This window comes from Puntigrus tetrazona, unplaced genomic scaffold (genome assembly GCF_018831695.1).
Source record: "Puntigrus tetrazona isolate hp1 unplaced genomic scaffold, ASM1883169v1 S000000001, whole genome shotgun sequence".
NCBI classification, from domain to species: Eukaryota; Metazoa; Chordata; class Actinopteri; order Cypriniformes; family Cyprinidae; genus Puntigrus; species Puntigrus tetrazona.
In genome coordinates this window covers 1,548,574-1,569,604 of record NW_025047681.1, presented here as the reverse complement: position 1 = coordinate 1,569,604, position 21,031 = coordinate 1,548,574, and the positions used below count along the sequence as shown (strand labels likewise).

At 39.0% G+C, this 21,031-nt stretch overlaps 1 protein-coding gene and 2 pseudogenes across 1 annotated transcript; 2 read left to right on the top strand and 1 right to left on the bottom strand.

Annotated features, from left to right (window-relative positions):
• Positions 1–80: 80 nt before the first annotated feature.
• LOC122331727 (H-2 class II histocompatibility antigen, A-U alpha chain-like) lies at positions 81–2,595 on the top strand. The gene is made up of 5 exons (XM_043229238.1): positions 81–183; positions 815–982; positions 1,541–1,786; positions 1,900–2,184; positions 2,332–2,595. The coding sequence occupies exons 2-5, from the start codon at positions 925–927 to the stop codon at positions 2,535–2,537; spliced, it is 795 nt and encodes a 264-aa protein (XP_043085173.1). The 5' UTR covers positions 81–183; positions 815–924; the 3' UTR covers positions 2,538–2,595.
• A 633-nt stretch (positions 2,596–3,228) lies between these two features.
• LOC122331728 lies at positions 3,229–4,896 on the top strand (annotated as a pseudogene).
• A 2,107-nt stretch (positions 4,897–7,003) lies between these two features.
• LOC122331717 lies at positions 7,004–13,666 on the bottom strand (annotated as a pseudogene).
• Positions 13,667–21,031: the final 7,365 nt, after the last annotated feature.

The window sequence follows — 21,031 nt, the reverse complement described above, 5'->3', positions numbered from 1 at the left end:
ACCACCCATGGAGCAGAGATACAAATGTATCTCCTTGCAAACATTGACAGGAGCAGAAAGCTGGGGTCCTTTCTTTCTTACGTCTCTAACTCTGTTCGCAGGATTTAATCGTTGACGATTTCGCCTAATCTTGTATTGTTTGGTTCTTCGAAGATCATCCCGGACTTGCTGTCATAGCAACAGGTCTGTTAGCTTGAAACCGCTTGGGAGCAGGTTTATTTCATGTAAACAGGATTAGATCACAAGCAGAATTGATCTGTCCCAGCCACCATAACTTCATTACAGGAGTATCCTACTGATCCGGGGACAGGATACAGCCAGGTTTACTCATTGAAATATTTATTCATGATAAACAATTAAAGTATAACTGTATTGGAGAATTACACACGCTATAGTTAATCTTTAATTAATGCGTCACGTAACAAAACTAAACTTCAATTAAATGAATGAATGAATGAATGAATGAATGAAACAGCACAGGCTACAAGTTTCTCCTTGAGATGTCTTTTTGATAGTTTGAACTGTGAATGTTCTCTAAACTCAAAAGGTAAATGCATGTGTTTGGGGGGGTAACATGCTATGGATCTTTTAAGCACTGAATGGTTATATTCTTATATTCAGTCATTATCAAGTTACTCATCTCTGGTTTAAATGTAAGTACAATTAAAGAACTTGTAAGTACATTTATATAAGTGCATCAAGTCCTTGATGTGTCATGTAAGCACATAGTTATTAAGGACACCTAATATACAAAACGGTACCAACAATACGGTATCCTCAGTTGTTTTGTTTCCTCTCTTCCCCCTGGATACAGCCGTGTCACAGTGATGCTTAAATTCTGAGTGGAGGAGGCGTTTATCGAACTGAAACTAAGTGTCTGCCTGCTCATTCGCCCAGACACAAGTTCTTCCGTCGTCATCAAACATGGAGCTGTATCTGGCCATTGTTTCCCTGACTGTTTTTCTTACAGCTCTTGCTCAGTGTAAGTTCATAATTTGCATATTCAAATATTTACACATTAATGGATGTATGATTTCATGAAGTAAACTAATTTCTCAGGCAATATGCATTACCACTACGTTTGGCATAAGTACATTTTTGTATTTTTTTTTTTTAAATAAGTCTATTATACTCATCAAAGCTGCATTTATTTGATTAATAAAGAAATCTATTTTAATAAATTGTAAATTTTAATAGATTGTTGTGAGGCACAGCTGAATTTTCATCATCATTACTCCAGATTTTAGTGTCGCATTATCTTCAAAAATCATTATTATCCCTTGGATGCAGAAGTAAGCCTATGTTCAGTAGCCACTATAGAGGAAGTAACGAGAACAATAACAACGTCCAGTAAACGGTAAAACCGCAATATCAAGCAAAGAAATGATTCGAATTTACAAATGTATGCGCTCACTCTAAAGGGAAGAAAAAGCTGATTTATTAAAGCTATTTCTGACTGAGCGAGTCTTCGCTATTATGTTTTTATACGTTTATTTGTCTGGGATTTCTAATTTATATTTTGATGTTTCTTCCATTTCAGTAGAGCATAACGATTTCTCCATTACTGGATGTTCTGAAACGGAGAAAGAGTCTATGACTGGGTCTGATGGAGAAGAGGCATGGCATGCTGACTTTAATCAAAAGATGGGAGTAGTCACATTACCCGATTTCGCAGATCCTATATCCTTTGGTGGATTTTATGAAGAAAGTATCGCAGATCAAGAAATATGCAAACAAAACCTGGCTGTACTCATTAAAGCTTGCAAGAGCCCACCAGAGGAAATGGGTACGAAGTACAGTTTTTCACAGTAATACATTTCTTTAACAGAAGTGTAATGGGCTAAATGTTCTGCGTTCAGTGTTTTGGCTCGCAATTGTATTAAATGTGCGTTTTGACAGATCCTCCCGAGACGTTCATCTATCTGAGGAGCAGTTTTCAGCTGGGTGCTGAAAACACGCTCATCTGTCACGTCACTGGCTTCTTTCCTCCACCTGTCAACGTCTCATGGGCTAAGAACAATGTGATTGTGACAGAAAACGCGAGTCTGAGTCAGTACCGGCCGAGGAGCGACGGATCCTTCCACGTGTTCTCCTCTCTGAAAATCACTCCTGAAGCTGGAGATGTTTACAGCTGTACAGTGAAGCACCGAGCCCTCCAGGGCCAACCGCAGACCAAAATATGGAGTAAGAGCCATTGACAAAGAGTTGATTTAAAAAGAACAGTTCTGATTTTGTCACAAATTAAAAATGTCAAGTGCTGAGAAGATTGTTACGGTGAAAGTGCATCTGCTCAGCAGCTGAATTCATATTACATGTACCTCTTATCACCAGGCGTCCCACTGGCAGCTGCTGTCCTGCCCAGCTTGGGTCCGGCGGTCTTCTGTGGAGTGGGATTGACTCTAGGGCTGCTGGGGGTCACTACTGGACTCTTCTTCCTCATTAAAGCAATAACGACTGACACGCCAGACATGGCCAAAAACATAAAACATTTAATGCAGTGGACCCAAGGACTTAAAAGAATGCCAATAAAAATGTGACTTTCGCTATTATAAAACCTTGTTAATAAACTTTGGCTGTGTATTGCTTTGCACAACATATTCTTTCTTTCTTTTTTTTGGACTATATGAAAACATCTTTTGTGTAAATATTTTACTCAGGACAGTACTAAATAATAATACTAGTTTTTAATGATGCAAATGCTAAAAACATGAATGCACACTTGGTTGGGGGTAAATTAAACACAATCTGCGATGATATCACAATGGTGTTGCATTGTGGTCGATGAAGTGGCGCGCGGTTTGAAGCAGCTTCTCTTTCTCAATCGAGATCGTCTCTCAAACGTTGCTTGTTACATTTAACAAAAGGATTCACACAAGAGTAAGAGTTCAAGAGAGCGTTGGAAAGGGAAGTGGAACGCAGCCTTGATTCGTTACAGAAACTCAGTTTTAGGAACTAGTTAACAATGCAGTTCCCTAAATGTTCTTTTAGGACCCTTTCCCGATCATATTCTAATGATTTCTGAATCGTAGTCATTCTACAGTGTTTCTGAGTAATTTAAAAGAATAATAAAATATTTGTGTTCTCAAAAACTGGAGAGGTTGTTTTTTTTAAGTTAGAAAGTAGTTGTGTTTAATCTTAACCAATTTTTATTCACTTTTGGTTTTTGAAACATGATTTTAAAATGGAAGCACGGTACGGCTTAGAAACACATGACACATGAGCAAACGGCTTCTGATTGGAGTGGGTTCAAACCCTCATCTCTTTATCATGAAGAGAGTATTGGCTAATCTCAGTTGTTATGCTAAGAGCGAGTGAACATGTCTCTTCCAAAGATCTGGAGATTACATCAAATTCTTATTTTGTCTCTATTCACCGGAACAGGTGAGAGCACTGGTGGTGTGGATATATTGTCGTCTTTGGTATTTATCAGTGTTGGTAAGGTGGTGTTTTAGAAAGGGCATTCTGTACGTTCAAGTGCTTGTGCCTTGTTTTTCAGGTAATGGGTATTATAATTACCGTCTGACACAGTGCATCTACAGCTCCCCTGATTTCAGCGACATGGTGTTCTTGGAAGGCTATTTCTTCAACAAGTATCTGTATGTTCAGTTCAACAGCACCCTTGGGGAGTTTGTGGGGTTCACTGAGTTTGGAGTGAAAACTGCAGAACGCTGGAACAAAGACGAGGCGCTCTTACAGCAATTAAAGGCTGAGGTTGATACGTTCTGTAAACCTAATGCTGTACAGTACAAAACAGCTATCCACGATAAAGCAGGTAGGTGATTCAACTCAGAAACATGTAAGCTAATGTCATATTTCGTAACTATGTAACGTATATTGTACGATTTAGTGGCTCCAGGTGTGAAGCTGAGTTTAGTGAAGCAGGGAGACAGCAGACATCCATCGCTGCTGATGTGCAGTGCGTACGACTTCTACCCAAAGAAAATCAACGTGTCCTGGCTGAGGGACGGTGTAGTGGTGACTTCCGACGTGACCTCCACCGAGAAGATGCCTAACGGAGACTGGTTCCACCAGATTCACACCGAGCTGGAGTACACTCCCAAAGCTGGAGAGAAGATCTCCTGTATGGTGGACCACGCCGGCTTCCCCAAACCCATGATCTATGACTGGAGTAAGAGACATACCAGTATAGCATCCATCATGCAATAAGAGAAAACATGGAAACTGTCTAGATGTCCGATCTCAACCTTCTAAACACGAACAGTATCTGGCAGTAAATGCTGAGATGATATAGTGATATGTGTGTTCCTCACAGACCCTCCTCTGCCTGAGTTTGAGTGGAATACGCCGCTGTTATTGACTGCGGGCTGCGGGACTGATGCTGGGAATCATCGTAGCAGCTGCTGGATTCATTTACTACAAGACAACTGCAACAGGTCTGCGAGTTAACAAACAATAAGATACACGTGTCATGCTGTGTTATTTTTCAATCAACTACTCTTTTTATTTTAATAGAGGAGATCCTAGTACTACATTAACGATGGTGAGTTTTACATTCCCTTCTGATAACCTTATTTCTCTGTGATCAGACATTATAATTAATGACTGAATAATCCGCAAGTAACAATCATGCTAAATTGCAGGTCCTGTCCTGACGCCTCATCATGGGGAAACACTCTTCATGACACATCTAACACACACAATGTTTCAGTATGGTGAAGACAGAAGCACAGCATCACATCTGTGATGATTCTCTGTGAATTCACAGAGTAATTTTTATAGCTGTTTAGTTTCCTGTGCTGTGTTAACGATCCAGCTGATATTTGCAGGTAATCAAGATATCACAAGTGCAGCATTATGGTATTATAGAGTATTGTTTCCTGTATTTAGAAGAAAATCGTTTAGAAATCGTTTTAATTAAATTTGTCTGGCTATGTGTTCTGTCTCCATGTTATAAATTGTCCCTCACAGTCACACATGCAAAATAATGCTGTGCAACTTGAATGTTATGTGGCCAAGCCGATCCTTATACAGCTGTTTATATATTCTTGTAAAAGTGAAGAGGCGTTCCCGACCATCAGAGAAAATGTTTTCACATAAATTCTCATGAGAAATGACAGCAATTCCAGGCCATTCTTCAAGCATGGACAATCAATGGGACATCAGGGAGAGCAGCAATAGCCCCCCAAAATAAACCATATGTTGATATCCCCCAACACAAACATGACCTTAACCCATGATTGAGATAAGACAACTATAAGACAATAAGGGCACCCCAACAGACATTAAGATCCATTGACATGCAGTATCTGCTGATGGAAAACGAACAACCAAAACAAAAATGTACCTTTCAGCACATGTCCTAATGAATATATTTTTCCAATACCATAAAAACTTAAGACTCAAGACTCAAGAAAATGATTCCCTATAACAACCAGGCAGCTCAAGAACAAGCTTGTTCCCAACACGACTACAATTTTTAGAATAACCATGTACCAATAAAAAACAAAAAACCTCTGCGACGAGCGTGTCCCTGACAATACAACTATAGCTAGGAACAAGCATGTTACAAATACAACCAAGAACTTAAGAACAAGCATGTTCCAATACGACTATATAGCGAAGCAGAATCAACGCTGAAATTCTGTATACATCTGAATCTGGAAAATGCTGCCTTTGGTAGACTTTTTAAGAAAGGAAGTCATCAAGACACGCCGAATGCAATGTTAACCTTACATCCTGAGATACTTTCATTTAGTCTATATTTAAAGGCAGAAGGGATGTATCCTTGTTGCCTTGATACCCACAATTCTCTGTGGTTGAGCAAAATAAATTATTTCTAGCAAGAAATATGTATTTCATTGAACCGTGAGCTGCCTCAGAAGTTCGTCCGTAATCAGTTTCATGACCTTCATGAACAAACACTGCCTGCAAAGTCTAAAAAGCAGCAATTCAGCATCCTTTCACTGGAAATCAGAGGACGCATGAGGTGTGTCCTTCACTTTTCTTGAATTTATTCAGAAATGGAACAAGTGACCATCTTTTTTGACTCAATAAAACTTCGATCTCATAAATGCAACTTGAAACAGTTGCCCTGACTTAAGATCTTTAAAAATATATATAAAAATACAGTATATACATCAAAGGTTGTGTTCCATAACGTTCGTTTTAATTTTCAAATTTAATTATAATAACATTTAATAGCTCTTTTATTTTTATAATACTTTCATAATTAACCTAAATGAAGTTAAAAGCAGATCAAAAACTCTTAGTATGGGTCACCATACTTGGTCACGCGCCACTTTACTCGACTGGACGGGGGTGGCAGGTACAGTCCTAAATATACAAAACATCCATGAACAATACAAAATATGTGGTTAATGCAATGTGTTTTCTGTGTAACTGTTCCTGCATATTGCATCAGGCTATAGGTTTCCAGAGACAGACAGCAACAACGCGGCTCATTACTCGCTCTCAGGGAAGCATGGTTATGTGAGTAACCTGAGATGTTTCTAAAAAACCCAGCCCAGCCGTCTGGCGCCAACAACCATGCAATGTCCCCAATCTGATGATCAGTTTCAAATTCAGCAGGTTGTCTTTGACCATGTCTATGCGTTTAAATGCATACGTTTGGAAATTTGTGTTAACGAGCAGTCTATCAAGGATACTTAATTAAATGACCAGTGAGTGTAGAGTTGTACAGTAATTTAGTCCAAGTTTCCTCAAGAATTATATTATAATTTCAAGTAGATTTTAGTATATACAAACACAAGTTATCACAAAAGAACCAATAAAAGCATTTAGCATTTTATCATTTAGTCTATTAAGGGTTGTAACATTAATGGTTGTATGTGATATTAAAAAATCCTGAAATTCATCAACAAACAGGCAATCCAAAATCCATAGATTTTTTTTTTTAAACACATGATTGTATTTGAGATAAAAGATTCAGCAAAAGCAATGGATAAATAAAAAAAAGGTACAGTAACATGATCACATATACCAATACGCAATATTATGAACACAGACATTTGGTTTATTTTTTCTTAACCCCATATCAGCAAACAATCTTAACACACATCATCTGAATTACTCAGTGACACAGAAAATGCTTTCATGTTCTATAGTCAAAAAAACATTAATAATTCTCCTTCTCTACATCTCTAAAGCATCAAGAATTGCCTAAAAGATCATCTCAAAGGTCTAGATTATGTGACATTTCAAGAAGGTCACCAGTATCTGTAAGATATGATGGCAACTGAACTACTAAAGTTTTAATATGGGCGTCAATAAAATTATAAATTTGTTTAGTTTATGACCCAATCCCAGACACTATAAGCCAGCCAGGATCATTGGTAAGTAAATCTTCATTGAAAGAAATTTTATTCAAAGGATCTTGTACTTTCCATTTTGTTTGGCGTGTGGATTCCCTTTCTTGTATCTTTTACATGCTCTGTTGGACATAAATCAACGAACAGAAGCGAGACCAGCTTCTTTTCTGATATCTTGAGCTGTATTTGCCAGATCGTTTACTCCTTCTCTCAAAAGGTAATAAGTGGTACCGAAGGATATTCCTGCAGCAGCAGCACTGCCAACAACTGGAAAGAGACTCAAGAAATATTCAACTGTACTAATGGTAGCGAGAGCAGCAGACACTTGCAATCTGGTCAATGCTTTTTCTCGGATGGCAGTAACAAATTTAGATTTGGCCAAATCTCTCAAGTGGGGCTTGTTAACGTTCTCTGAAAGCCTTGTCAGTGATCTATCATCCAAACCAAATGAATAGTAGCATGTTGTGAGGAAAGACACGACCATGCCTGCGTCACATGCTGCTGATAGGCCAGGCACAGGGACAACCGCTACACCAGCAGAAGCAAGAGATACAGCCCAGATCATCCCTTTAAACATCTTGATCTTTTTCTGAAGAGACGCAGCAGAACACACTGGCCAGGCTTGTAGAAGAGCATACCTCTTGTGTTCTGGAAGCTCATCTTCAAGAGTGTCTTGAAGTGATTCAAAATCATATTCCTCCAGATCAAAAGACGATATTAAGAAAACTTTGGGGTCTCCCAGGTCTTTCAGGTTCTTCTGACAATCAGCTCTTATTACGGAAAGAACTTTCTGCTCATCAAATCCTTTTTTCCTTTTCTCAGCAGATATGTCGTTGTCAATCTTGGAACAGAACAGAAGTAAAAGCTTTTCTTCTGTTTTCTTATTTCTTTAGCCAGCATGATGTCATTCTCTGTGAACCTCTCTGAAGTAAGGATGATGAAGAAATCATAGGTGTCAAACTTAACATCTTTTAGATATTTTTTTGCTTTGAAGTTTGGGCTTCCTATTCCAGGCAGGTCCCAGATTTTCACATTTGGCATTTCAGGATGTTCATACATGGTGGCCTCTGCTGTAGTTTCCGTAACTCCAGTAGGTGCTGCTCCATCATCGTCATCCTTTAGACCTCTAATTGCATTTACAAAGGAGGATTTTCCTGATCCTGTCCTTCCAGTCACAGCGATGTTAAGTGAGACATTAAAAAACTTGTCACATTTTATTTTAGCTTTTGCTGTAGCCTTTTCCAGAGTGGACTCTCCTGATGCCTTTACTGCATCAGCAACATCAGGGTCTTGATGTTCCATGTTCTGAATGACAAAAGTAAACATTAATGAATTCTCATGATTAAAGACATAATTATAATGATTCTTGTTTAAATAACATAATTTAATGTAAATTAAAAGTGATGATTATAATTACCTGAATTTCTTGGTTCCAGGAGAAGTAATGGGACACCTGGTGTAAGTACAGAAATAGAAAATAAAACCAATATAACACAATTGTTCTGTCAACACTAAACAGCAATCACTACTAGTTGTTGTTTTTTTACATTTACTGTAATTTCACTTAAATATATAATTACAATTCATTTCATGATTTTGCATGAATTAACAAATTTGCAATTGTTTCCCTTCATTAACCAGTAGGTTTACTTTCACCCATTTTGGAGGCAGGTTTAAACTATTGAATACCCATTCATTAAACATAAGACAAGTTTGACTGTTTGACATTTCTAATAAACTTTTACACTACATTGTGTAATGACATGTATTTACAAAGATAAGATATTGATCATCATCCTCAAATTAGTAGGGAATGGACAATACACATACAAATAATAAACAAACAGACTAAAATACATATTTTAACCCTATTACTCGAAGAGTTTTTTTATATAGGGTTACATATGCAAATTAATTCACTAAAAATCTTTCTCAGTTTCTGAGAAGAACAAGGTAGAAGAGGTTTCTTTGAGTGTGTCAAAATTCATGCCTGATGCTTACGCTTATTAAGTGGGCATTAAGTACACGGTATGTTGTGTCACTCTGTCACGGTGTAGTTTGAGGGAAGGAGCGCTAGACAAGCATATAACAAACAGTTTTAATCTTACACCAAGAAGCAAATTATAACACTACAGGCAGGCAGGCAGGCAGACAGAACAAAAACCACACATATTAAAGACAGCAATCAGACCAACTGAACGGAAACAAACTGGACTTAAATACACCAAGTAAATTACTAAATTAATGAGAGACACACCTGAAGACAATGATACAATTAACTGAAAGTAGGGCATACAGAGCATGTGGGACAAGAAAACAACAACACAGCATCCAAAGATGTGTCATTACCCCCACTCCCGGAAGGTGCATCCTCGCACCTAAACAGAAAAAAAAAAAAAATTAGAACAGGGAATAACAGAACTTGGGAGGAGGTTCTGGTGGAGGATGGGCCCCCAGGAGGGGGTTGGCAAACAGAGTCCAGGGAGGAACAGACAGAGGGAGGAGCCAGGAAGATACAGGAGGAGTTCGGAGCAGGAGGAAATTCGTGGCATCCAGAGCACAGCCCAGAAGATCCACAGTGGAGCCAACGGATGGAGCCATAGAGAAGGAATGGCCGTTGACTCCATAGGGCCAACCGACAGTGGTGGAACAGGTGGTGAAGGAGACAGAGACGGAGGCGAAGAGCCAAAGAGCTGGAGGGCCTAGGCGACGGCGAAGGCACCGATGACTGATGCAGAGACAGGGAACAAGAAGGACGCAGCGAAGCCAGCACGACAGAAGACTGAGTTTGAGCCGGAGGGATGGAGCGCCTGACAGAGCCGGAGGGATGGAGAAACGAGGTGAAGCCGGAGGAGTGGAAGACGGATGGTCGCGAATAGACCAAGGCGGAGCTGGAGGGACAATGGAGCCTAGCGGAGCTGGTGGATTGATGGGCCATGGTGAAGAGAAGGGAGCTAGGAGCCAAGGGGGAGCCAACGTGTCTACGGCCTGAGGTGGAGTTCGGGACTTTGCGGTTCAATGACGAGGTGAGGGATCCGACAGGCGATGGTAACAGGCAGACCCGTGGGGAGCACCAGAAGATGAGCTGAGGGTGAGCGCAGGGGCTGCTGGGAAACATTGACGACAACTGGATAGGGTGGTCAGGCATGGGCACTGGAAGGAGCACTCGAGGTGCGGGCACTGGAGGGCTCCCTTGGGAACAGTATCTGGAGCGCCCTTGCGGCAGGGGACTCATGACAGCTGGACGGAACCAGCGGACTTTGATCCCTTGTCAGCAGTGGGCACAGGCTGTAGCTTCACGTCGCTGTGAATTGATGGGCTGGGCTCTGGATCTGTAGTGGGGCTGGTTTCGCTGTCCTCATGTTGAACAGTCATTGACGAATCACACGACACCAGCACCCACTCGATGTAAGTGGTAACACTCTCTTGAGGGCCATTCCTGAAAAGCTTTGCTTGTGTGGAGGTGTTAAGTCCATGGAAGTGGATCGAGCACAGGAAGGCGGTCACTAGGAAACACTAGGGCGGTCTGGTTCAAGGAAGGAGCGCTAGACGAGCATATAACATAAACAGTTTTAATCTTACACCAAGAAGCAAATTATAACACTGCAGGCAGTCAGGCAGGCAGGTAGTCAGACAGACAGTTCAAAAACCACACATATTGTCATATACTCTGACTACTAATTGTTCTGGTTTTATTTGTGAAGAATGTGGCGAAATCAGTAGCTGTTATAGAAGTGGTAGGAGATGGTGGATGGAGACAGAGGAAAGACTGAAATGTTTTTAAGAGATGCATGTCTGGAGCAATGTTGATCTTGTGGAAATATGACGATTTGGCAATGTGGACTCCAGCAGAGAAAAATTAAAAGCAAAGATGAATACCTACTCAGGTATAATAGATCTTTTTGATTTGCGCCATCTTCCCTCTACTACTTCGAGTTTGGCCTGATGCTCATGAAGAACATCAGATAACGAGGGGTTTGAAGAGTTAGGCCATGCTGGGCTGGAGGAGAGAGGACAAATGCCATCTAGATAAGATGTTAAAGTACAGTCAGTACCTTTCCTGCCTTCAGAAGAACCAGAGAAAAACCTCCAGCTCACGACTAACAAAACCATCTGGAACCTCTTGTCAGCTGCATCAGGACTGTTTTGCAGCAACAATAACCAATGCAAGTAACCTTTACAACTATTTAGATGCATGTTTAAGTTTGAGCCCCCTTTTAAGGTGAATCTTGATTCTTTGGTGATTCTCACTAGGTTGTGGTTAATTGTTGTCAAATACTGCCATTCTTTTGCTCCTCTCTTTATCTTCCTTACTTTACTTCATCCTCTATATATGTGTTTTGCTTAATTTGTTGTATTTTAGCTATAGCCTCATTCGTTAAATCTCTTATATTCACAACTGATTGTGTGCTGCTCACAATTTAGATTCACTGAATGTTGTGTGGGATTTGTATATGAACTTTAGACATTGTATTCATATATTTGTTTTATTCTTTTCATTTTATTCATCATATCTTGTATCATATGCTGTGTGCCATGACATGTGCTTGCTACTAAAAGACAGAAGTAATACAGAAGTATAGAGTGTGTGTGCGACTTACTAATGTGAGTAGAACTAGCTCAGTGTGTACGTGTAGTAAGACAGCATGAGATGTTCTGAGAGTTAAACCAAGTCACAAAGCACACACTGAATGAGAATAGCCGAAGAAGTGGAATGTGATGGCATTATTTTAAGAATTTATATGCATTAGTATAATCACAAGCGTGTTGTTTAATGGTTTAAGTAGGCACAATGTTTATTAAGAGTATTAGAATGAGTTGATGTTTTTATGTGTTATGGGTTGCACAATTATGTTTAAGGGAAGTACACCCTGACACTTGTTAACCTCAGGATGCATCAGATGTGCTGTGTAAGATGTTTTCTGTGCAGATTAGGGGAAAACAAGATGGAGTCAGATAAACATGGTTGCTGGGGAGAAGATTGACCAAGTAACAAAGGAGGAGTCTGAAGATGAGATAGACGTTAAATTCTATACAAATATGCATGTCTGAAAAGGATTGTGTTTGTTGGTTTGTGATGTGGTGTGAGGAGTTCATCTGACAAGCCAGTGCACTGTAAGTTTTATATCTGATTAATAAAACTTTAGTGTATTTGAACATGCAGGACTGCCTTTAAAGTCCAACAGTTGCTACATGCTAACTTACTGCTAGTACTGCAGAGTAGGAAAGCTATTCTTCCTTGGCCAGGAAAATAACCTTTCCTAGAATCGATAAATAATTATATTGTCTGCTCGGTTGACAAACAGATCAAATAATTGTAACGTTAATTCTGCTACAATTAATTCTACGATCTAATCTAAATATGTATTATTAATTGAACCTAGATATATTTAATTATAAATATTCCCATTTTTTAGCTAATTTGTTACACTTGTGATTGGCTTGTGTTTAGTAAATTTCTATTTGGCAGTGGCGGTTCCTGGCATGTGTAGGCAAGTTGCCAGGGTCACTTTTTCTCTTCTTAATACTTAATTTTAGGTGGTTTCTATAGCGTGACCTTAATGACAGACATCAAGAGTGCATAATGTTACATGATTCACGTCATGCACAAGCACAAATCTACACTCATAAGCAGATTTCCTTCACTCACACAAAACTGGACCGTCTCACAAAAGCTTCACAAAAACTATAAACTGGTTAATCGCAATGTTGTTTCAGGGTCAACAAAGATGTCGAACTCAGCAAAATCAGGTTCTGTGAATTCGTTTTCATCTTTGTTGGCCTTGAAACAACTTTAACCAGTCTTAGGCTTACAATCAGTAGTGCTTATTCATCTGTTGTGCATACATCCTCTGATTTTAGGCATTACTCATGGGTAAAGTTAGATTTAGGTGTAGAGATATGGTCAAAACTAATTATTTGGATTAAAATGTTGTTACAGGGTCAACAAAATACGCTGACCGAGGAACACGTCAATCTCAGTAAAATCAGGACGTGCAACATTATCACACTTTGTTATTTTGCTTATTAAAATGTATTAAATCAAATGTAATAATATTATTATCATCACAATTGTTGATATATTTCTTATAGTTGGGTCACCCTATGGTGTGAGTACCAAACCAGATCTCACATAACCTCGGTTCCCTGGGATGCATAATTTGAGAGAGATTGACTAAGTGTGTTTTAACTATACTCACAATAATCTTACATGGCACCATGTTACAGTTCATACTAAAGAACATATAATTCAGTTTTTACAATCATTGAAGAACAAAAAACTCTCTATTTAACTTTAAAGAGAGTGAATTTCTTACCTGTAAAAAAAACTTTCAATATCTTTGGGTGTGCTGTGTCACTCACTGCCTTAGACAGCTTCTACTGCAAACAAGTCTATACAGATCACAAAGCTAACGCCCCTTCCTGTAAAATAAGCACATATCCTGGTTATCATGACGACCGAAGATGGTGTCATGTTGAAGCAATCAGGAAATAAATGTATTTGAAATTTGTTTCATATGTGGCCACAGCTACCGTGAATTACACTCTGTTCTGCCAATGCTGTTTAAATGTACGTGATTTATGATGCCCTCGTGTCATCTTGGTTTCGTATATGGCAGAATGTAACGTTATCCAAGCAGCACAAGATTGTTGAAGTTATAAACATTTCAGCTTGATAAAGAAGCATGCAAGTATGAAATTATGTTTAAAGGAGTTAACAAGCCACAGACAGAAAGCCAAATACACAAAAAAAAAACCATGATGAGTATTTGCATAAAACATAGTCTGTTATGTGGTAAATAAATGCAGCAATTGGGATAAAATCAGAAGGCTGCAATAGGATTTGTGCATCTGCTACTGACCGTCATTTAATGTTTATCCAACAGCAAATTAAAATAAAGTACTCGCAGATTGTTTGGTAGATCATGTAAACATTACGAGGTTATCCTACTGCAAATGTTTCTTAAAAAGCAAACGTTTGTGATGTTGTAAAGAGGAGGCTGAAGGCGACGTCGAATCCATTCGCAGAATTTTATTAAAATGGATAGAAACAGTAATCATAAGCGGTAAGTCAGGCAATGTAATAGAGAAGTAACATAGAAACAGTTCGATTTTACAACAAACACTGGGCAATCCAAGAGACTGTAGTGATAAGGCAATGAGTCTGAAGGGCAGAACCGTGAAGCGTGAGTCAAATAGGAGTTCAAACATGTGGCAGACAATGAAGAATGCTTAGTAAGGCAAGGTAAACTGGCAATACTTCGCGATGATCTAATGGAGGGCTTCTGGTTATCTAGCCCTGGAAAAGAAATGATAGTAGAAGAAGGCAGAGGGAGTGCTGTACTACTAGTACTCTGGTGAGGGCTCCCTCTGCTGGTAAGATGTTATCTTATGTTGGTCCAGATGTCCAGATTTCCATGAAGTGGTGTACATTTCAAATTCAAGGTTCTATCAATGAAAACAGAAACATTGTTTTATGTTCATTAAGGAATAAAATCAAAAGACATTTTTGCTCAAAAGCACATGCTTTTGCTGAAAATATAGAAAACTAGAAAAAAAAGATGTGCTGGGAAAAAATGTGGACGCAATGAACTTGTCATTACTAAAAGAAACTTACTCAGTGTTCAGAATTGCATATTACCTAGCCAAAAACAATCATTCCTTCACAGATCACAAAACGCTCGTAGAACTCCAGCTGTAAATGGAGTCAAAGGGGACAAATTCTGCACTCTAGTTTCAGTGCCACCAACATTACTGAAAGCTTTGCTAAAGAAATGCAGTGCTCAATTGTAAACAACATTGTTAGCAAACTAGCTGTACTAATAGATGAAGCTTCCACCTTGAGTAGAAAAACCACCTTGATTGTTAACATTAAAGCCTCTGTCCTAGGCGAATCACCAGAGTTCATATTTCTTGATCTAGTGGAACTTAAGGACCAGACATCTGAAGGAATAACTGATGCTTTAATGAGTTGCCTAACAAAAGCAGGATTCACAGAGGAGAGGTGCTAGTGTTATGTTGGGCAAACACTCTGGTGTGTCAACTAAATTGAAAATGAAATTTCCAAACCTGCTCACTTGGCACTGCATGAACTATAGGTTAGAACTGGCAGTTTCAGATACTTAGTTACTGCTATAAATCACTCAATCAGAGTCTCGGTTGAAAATTTGCACAACATCTATAGCAATAGCAAGTCAAACAAAAAACAGAGAGAGCTTTTAGAATCAGCAGCTGAGGCTGGCTCTTAGGTTCTCAAAATGCCAGCAGTTTTTCGGACTGTTCGGGCTGTCTGGACCTCTCTTACTGGTCTTGCCAGACACTTTGAAAAAGGCCTCCGATGATGACCAGTGGGCCTGCACTGACAGACAGACATACAGAAGCCTGTGTGACAGGCTGAAGAACCCAGAATTCCTCTATGATCTTGGTTTGATGTATGATACCTTGCATGAACTCTCCATTGTCCGAGTTCAAACTACGACCCTACTCAGAGCAGATCTTCTTGTGAAAAGAGCAATCATTTAAAACTCAGCCAAGGGAGAAACTATCAGCTGCCCTGGAAGCAAAGGATCGTGGCACATTCAAAGATTGGCCCTTGAAGTCAAACCCTAAGATTAAGTCCATTAACACTGAAGAATTCTTGCAAAGGCTATTTGACAGTCTACAGAAACGTCTTTGTAAGGGTCCCCTTTTCCTGCAGAGCGGAATCCCGAGGCCCTGGTCGAAGGTCAATGCGTGTTCGGTCTTTCCTTTGCGTCTCCTCAAAAATCACTAATGTTTATTAATCTTTTGGGTTTCCAATTATAGTACTGACCTTATACATAATTTTATCTGACTCCAATATATAAGTTATATTTATTTAAATGTAACTGCTGATCCCTCTAGTTGTGATTAAATTTGGATCATTAAGTAACTATAATATTTCCTAGTTTCGACTTATCGTTTGTTAGGAGTCTGGGTCGCTTAGAGACCTTGTTTGTCCAGAACAGACTCACGACACATCTGGGCTAGTCCAGGTCTTAGTCAGAGGCTACCTAGTAGATCGCTTACCTTAATGCAGCCATCTACTCGATAGACTCAAAAAGAGTAATTTTTTGTGCGTTCCCTAAGTAATAGCATGCTAAGCCAGTTTGGTGGCCAGAAGTCAACATCTCAAAAACCTGCCTCCGGCTCCATCCATCGATGGTTGATCTGACTCACCCTAGCACACCAACAATGCGGAAAAACCTCAGAAAATGTAATGATGAGCAACCTGAATGGCCCACCAATTTCACTGTTCAACCCAGAGAAATATGTTCAGTCCGCACTGCAAATGACCCTCAGTCACGGCAATGTAAATCTGTAAATATGACAATAACTTGTAAATCTGTTTGGAACATACTGTAACTGACAAAACAAGGCATAATTGAAAAATGTAACATAACCACTTTTTTTTAGGACTACGCCACTGTCTTAAACCATACTAAAGGGGCAATTAAGGCGTTAAACAACCATTGATTATTTATTACAACTATGTAACAGTTACATACACAAATACCGCCTATGTTAATATATAATTACTATATAACACAATGATTCAGTTTACATAACTGGAAAAAACAGGGGAAATGTGATAATAGACACAAGTACAAGTGACAGGTTGTCTATTTCTGAATTTCAAAATACACAGTTATACGATGGACAGCTTGGATTATAAACCCCTTCACAAAAAAAATCTTACAGTGATTTTCCTTGGTGTTCATGGTATATAAACATATTTATATCCTTTGAATAAATAACCTTGACAACCCATTACTACTATGTTTTTTTTTAAATGTGTGTGTGGAGTTCTGTTTTATTATTCTCTGGTATTCACTGAGGATGCCTATTGTCAACATCCTTTTGAGTCTTTTACATAAAGCAAGACGAATGGCCATGAGAGAGCGGCATCCAACGCAGCTACACTAAATTAAACTTTCATGCATTCATTTAACTTTACATAATTTATTCCTGACTCTTACATTCCATGTTTTTTTTATTGTAGTTTTATTCTTTCTTTCATGTGTGTCCCTGTTTTTTTTCTGTTTTATCCCTTTTGATCCATTGGCATTGACAAATGCCATCCAGATTCTGTGACATCTTAATCACAGTATCTGAAGGATTCAACCAACCCGCTACTGCAACGTGCATCTTCTGCAATGCTCTCTCTACCTGGAGATGCAGGCCAATTAATTCCCCTCCAAACACTCAAAAATTGTCTTTATCGTTTCACTGTTGTCCTGACAAGCCCTGCAATGGGCCAAAACCCTTTGAAATGCCGACAGTCCTCAAGTCAATTCACTCAACAGCTTCGTGGAGCACTCCCAGATGGTATTCAGTCAATCCAACACTCAACTTACTGTTCCAATATGAGCTCCTCCAACTGAGACAAGCAGATTCCTTAATCCACGACTATATTCTCCATTCCATACTCTCGTCGTGAGTAAGCGGTTGGAATGGCACGACTCTCCTCTCAGTATTTCGTCTGAGCTTAACTCCACAAATCTGCCAACAAATGTCAACCTATGAGGACAAGGTGGGTCTAGAGAATTTCCTGCAAAAGCAGCCTGGATCTGGCAGCACCTGAGCGCATAGTATATATTTACCTGCGATGCAGTGTTTATTCATTAATGTATAATACATGTTTTTAACATTATATTTTATACAATCTGCTGCAATAATACATAACACTCATTTTGAGCTTGGTTTGAAAACACATGAAAGGAGCACTGAATCCAAACCTACTAATACTGTTTCTTTCTCTCCATTAAAAGTCCATTCCAAACTTGCTGTTTCTTTGCTACACCTGCACTCAAACACACCTTTTCTTTTACCTGTCACTCAGATCAGATGGCAACACAGCACACTGGCATACTTTTACTTTTGTTTCTTTCTTCAGTAAAGCCTCTTTGAGGTAAACGAAAGCGCATGAAAACAGTTTAAAACAGGTGTTAAGCATGTGTTACTCAAAACTGAAAGTGCAATTGTGATGCTTAAGTGCTGACGCATTAGAAGACAGGTACAGGCCTCTCCCATGTTGGGGGTTGGTACCAGCTGCGCAGTTGGTTGTGTTCTTAGGGACATCGACCAGCCTGATGGGCATATAAACACTGAAAAGACAGAGACAGTTCACTCTAAAGAAATTGGGCAATATAACAGAAAACTGCACTGAAAACTTTTTTTCCCATTGGACCAGAGAGCGAGGCATAAATAAGTCAACAAAAACTGGACAAAGATCAGAATACAAAACCTCTTTCAAGCTATCAAGCTGTACACCCGGGGAAAACAACAACGAAAATAGTAACAAAATTCAGACAAAGCCAGAATCAAACAGGACTACCTTCAACTTGCTCATGCAGGAGGTAAGCAATAAGAGCTTTTATTTTCCAACAGTAGCTTGGAAAAACAAATAGGAGAAAAAAACTTGTTCAGTAACATTCCAACCCTCCGGTAGGCCAGTTGAGCTACTGAGCCCTTTTATTCAAAGAAGTTTGTATAACAATATGGCAGAAGCAAACCTTGAGGAACTTATCAGAGGTAACTGGGATGGTAAAATTTGTAACCTTCTGCTTCAGAACAAGGCAAAGAACTGCATGGAGACAAGCTTTTTGCAGGCATTATGAAGGAAGGGTTACAGAAAGGACCATTCAAGATGCCTTGCAATTACACATACACGACCGAGAAGAGCCAAAGAGAAGACACTTAACGGTTAACCTTTACTATACTGGAACTGTAATGGTGCAAGGAAGCCGTGCAGTGCTCACAAACTTTGAAAACGAGACATTTGATTTATTAAAGAGATTAACTCGAAATGAATAATTAAAAAGACAGACGGAGAGAGATCAACATCCTCTTCCTGGTGAATGCTTGTACTCATAGACCCTACACAGAATCAAAGCTGACATCTCTGACATCACAGCAAAATACAATTATGACCATGTTCACCTAAACAAAGAGATGGCCAAAACCGTAATCAAAAGACACTGAACAGGGTGCAGACTACACCAAACAGGAATCCCCACCTTCACCAGGACAAGGGTGAGAACCTCTGACTCCACTGGACACCGTTTACCAGGACCGCACCAGAAATCAACACAACTCCACCTGAAACCCCGGACTACATTCAGACACCAACAACGAAGGTCACCAGAGACACCAAGCTGTAACTGACTAAAGTTGTTTTGTAGCTGTCTATACATTTATTCATTCCGAATTTTGAGCAGGATTTGTTGGGAAAACATTGTGAAAATGCACCTTCGAAGAGCAGTAACACAGCATGTAATTACCCATTATACAGTGTGATAGAGACTGGTTATATATAAATATATAAATATATATATATATATATATATATATATATATATATATATATATATATATATATATACATATATATACATATGTCAAAAGACATTCGAAAGACATTTTAATTTCGTCAGAGAAGTTAAAGAGATGTATATGAAGGATATAGGATGAAGGATGAAGACATTATATGTGTGAGATCTACATTATGCTCAGCAGAGGCAGCTCTTAAAGAAACAGCACCCAAAATAATCCATTAACCCCAGCCTCTGTGATGTTTGTTCTTTAAAGACCAAAAGAAAAAAAAGAGGAAATGTACTATAAAATATACTAAATATACTATAAACTTATAGCTTTAAGGATTAATATAAAATCAATTTAATATTTTGTGTTTGATAACTTTATTAAATTTCTGTATATGTTCTACACGGTGAAGGGCACAGGTATATATGTATGCATATAAATATGACATTGATTGTAATGGGTTTATGTGAAGATTGTTTAAAGTTTACTTAAATTTCTAGCAAATAAGCAAGCTAAAGGAACGTAAAACTATGGAAGAGTCTTTGATGTTCCCATTTGAATCCTCCTTCTGAAAACAGCTGATGAGGTACGCTTTTGTTTTTTGTTTCTTTGTGATTGAAGTGTAATATGAAAGAGTATTGTAGGTGCCATGAAGTTGTTAATGTTGTTTTATAATGTTTTTTTTTGTTGTTTATGTGGATTGCATGTTTGTATGTGTTATTTTAGGTATGCCTCTTGTGGTGGTTAAGGTTAATTACATCCATTTTGGCATTTCCTGGGAGTAGCCATCTTAAACAGGAAGTGATGTGGCAAGATGGGGCTATAAACGAATAGGAAGCTGCTACATTAGTCAAAAACTTCCAGGAAGGACATGCAAGCATGTGGTAGGCCCAAACAAGGCTCAGTGTCTGGAATACCAAGCTATTGTTGGAAGGCATCAGCAGCTCAAGGGATTCAGAAACTCATCCAATTCGTGAGTAACTGATGTGTTTATTTCTAAGAAGCTATGGTTGAGAAGGTGGATCAAATTCTGAAACAAGAAGTTGATGCTTGTGTGCATATTGTGGCCTGCTGAGTTTATGGAGATTTGGATTTGGATTTGATTTGGATTGTTTGTTTGGATGTTTGCTTGTGTCAAGCATGGCTGATGAGATGTCTCAAAAATGAAGGTGTTGAGATTGAGCAAAGCATTGCATCCCTCAGTTCTATGTGTGAGGGAAAACTTGGTGTGCACACGTAGGATAAATGAAGTGAAAACTTTGACTGCTGTTGGTGATGATCTGGAATCAATAAAAAAAGGAGTGGAGGCATTCTATGTGGCACTTAATGAATTCAAGACTGCTCATAAGCTTGTGCAGGAGCAACTACCTGATGATATCAGAGAAAATGAGTGCATTGAC

Coding starts and splice junctions, on each gene's coding strand:
- LOC122331727 (XM_043229238.1), top strand. CDS start 925: ATGGAGCTGTATCTGGCCATTGTTTCCCTGACTGTTTTTCTTACAGCT. Junction 983..1,540: donor TCTTACAGCTCTTGCTCAGT/GTAAGTTCATAA, acceptor CTTCCATTTCAG/TAGAGCATAACGATTTCTCC. Junction 1,787..1,899: donor GAGCCCACCAGAGGAAATGG/GTACGAAGTACA, acceptor GCGTTTTGACAG/ATCCTCCCGAGACGTTCATC.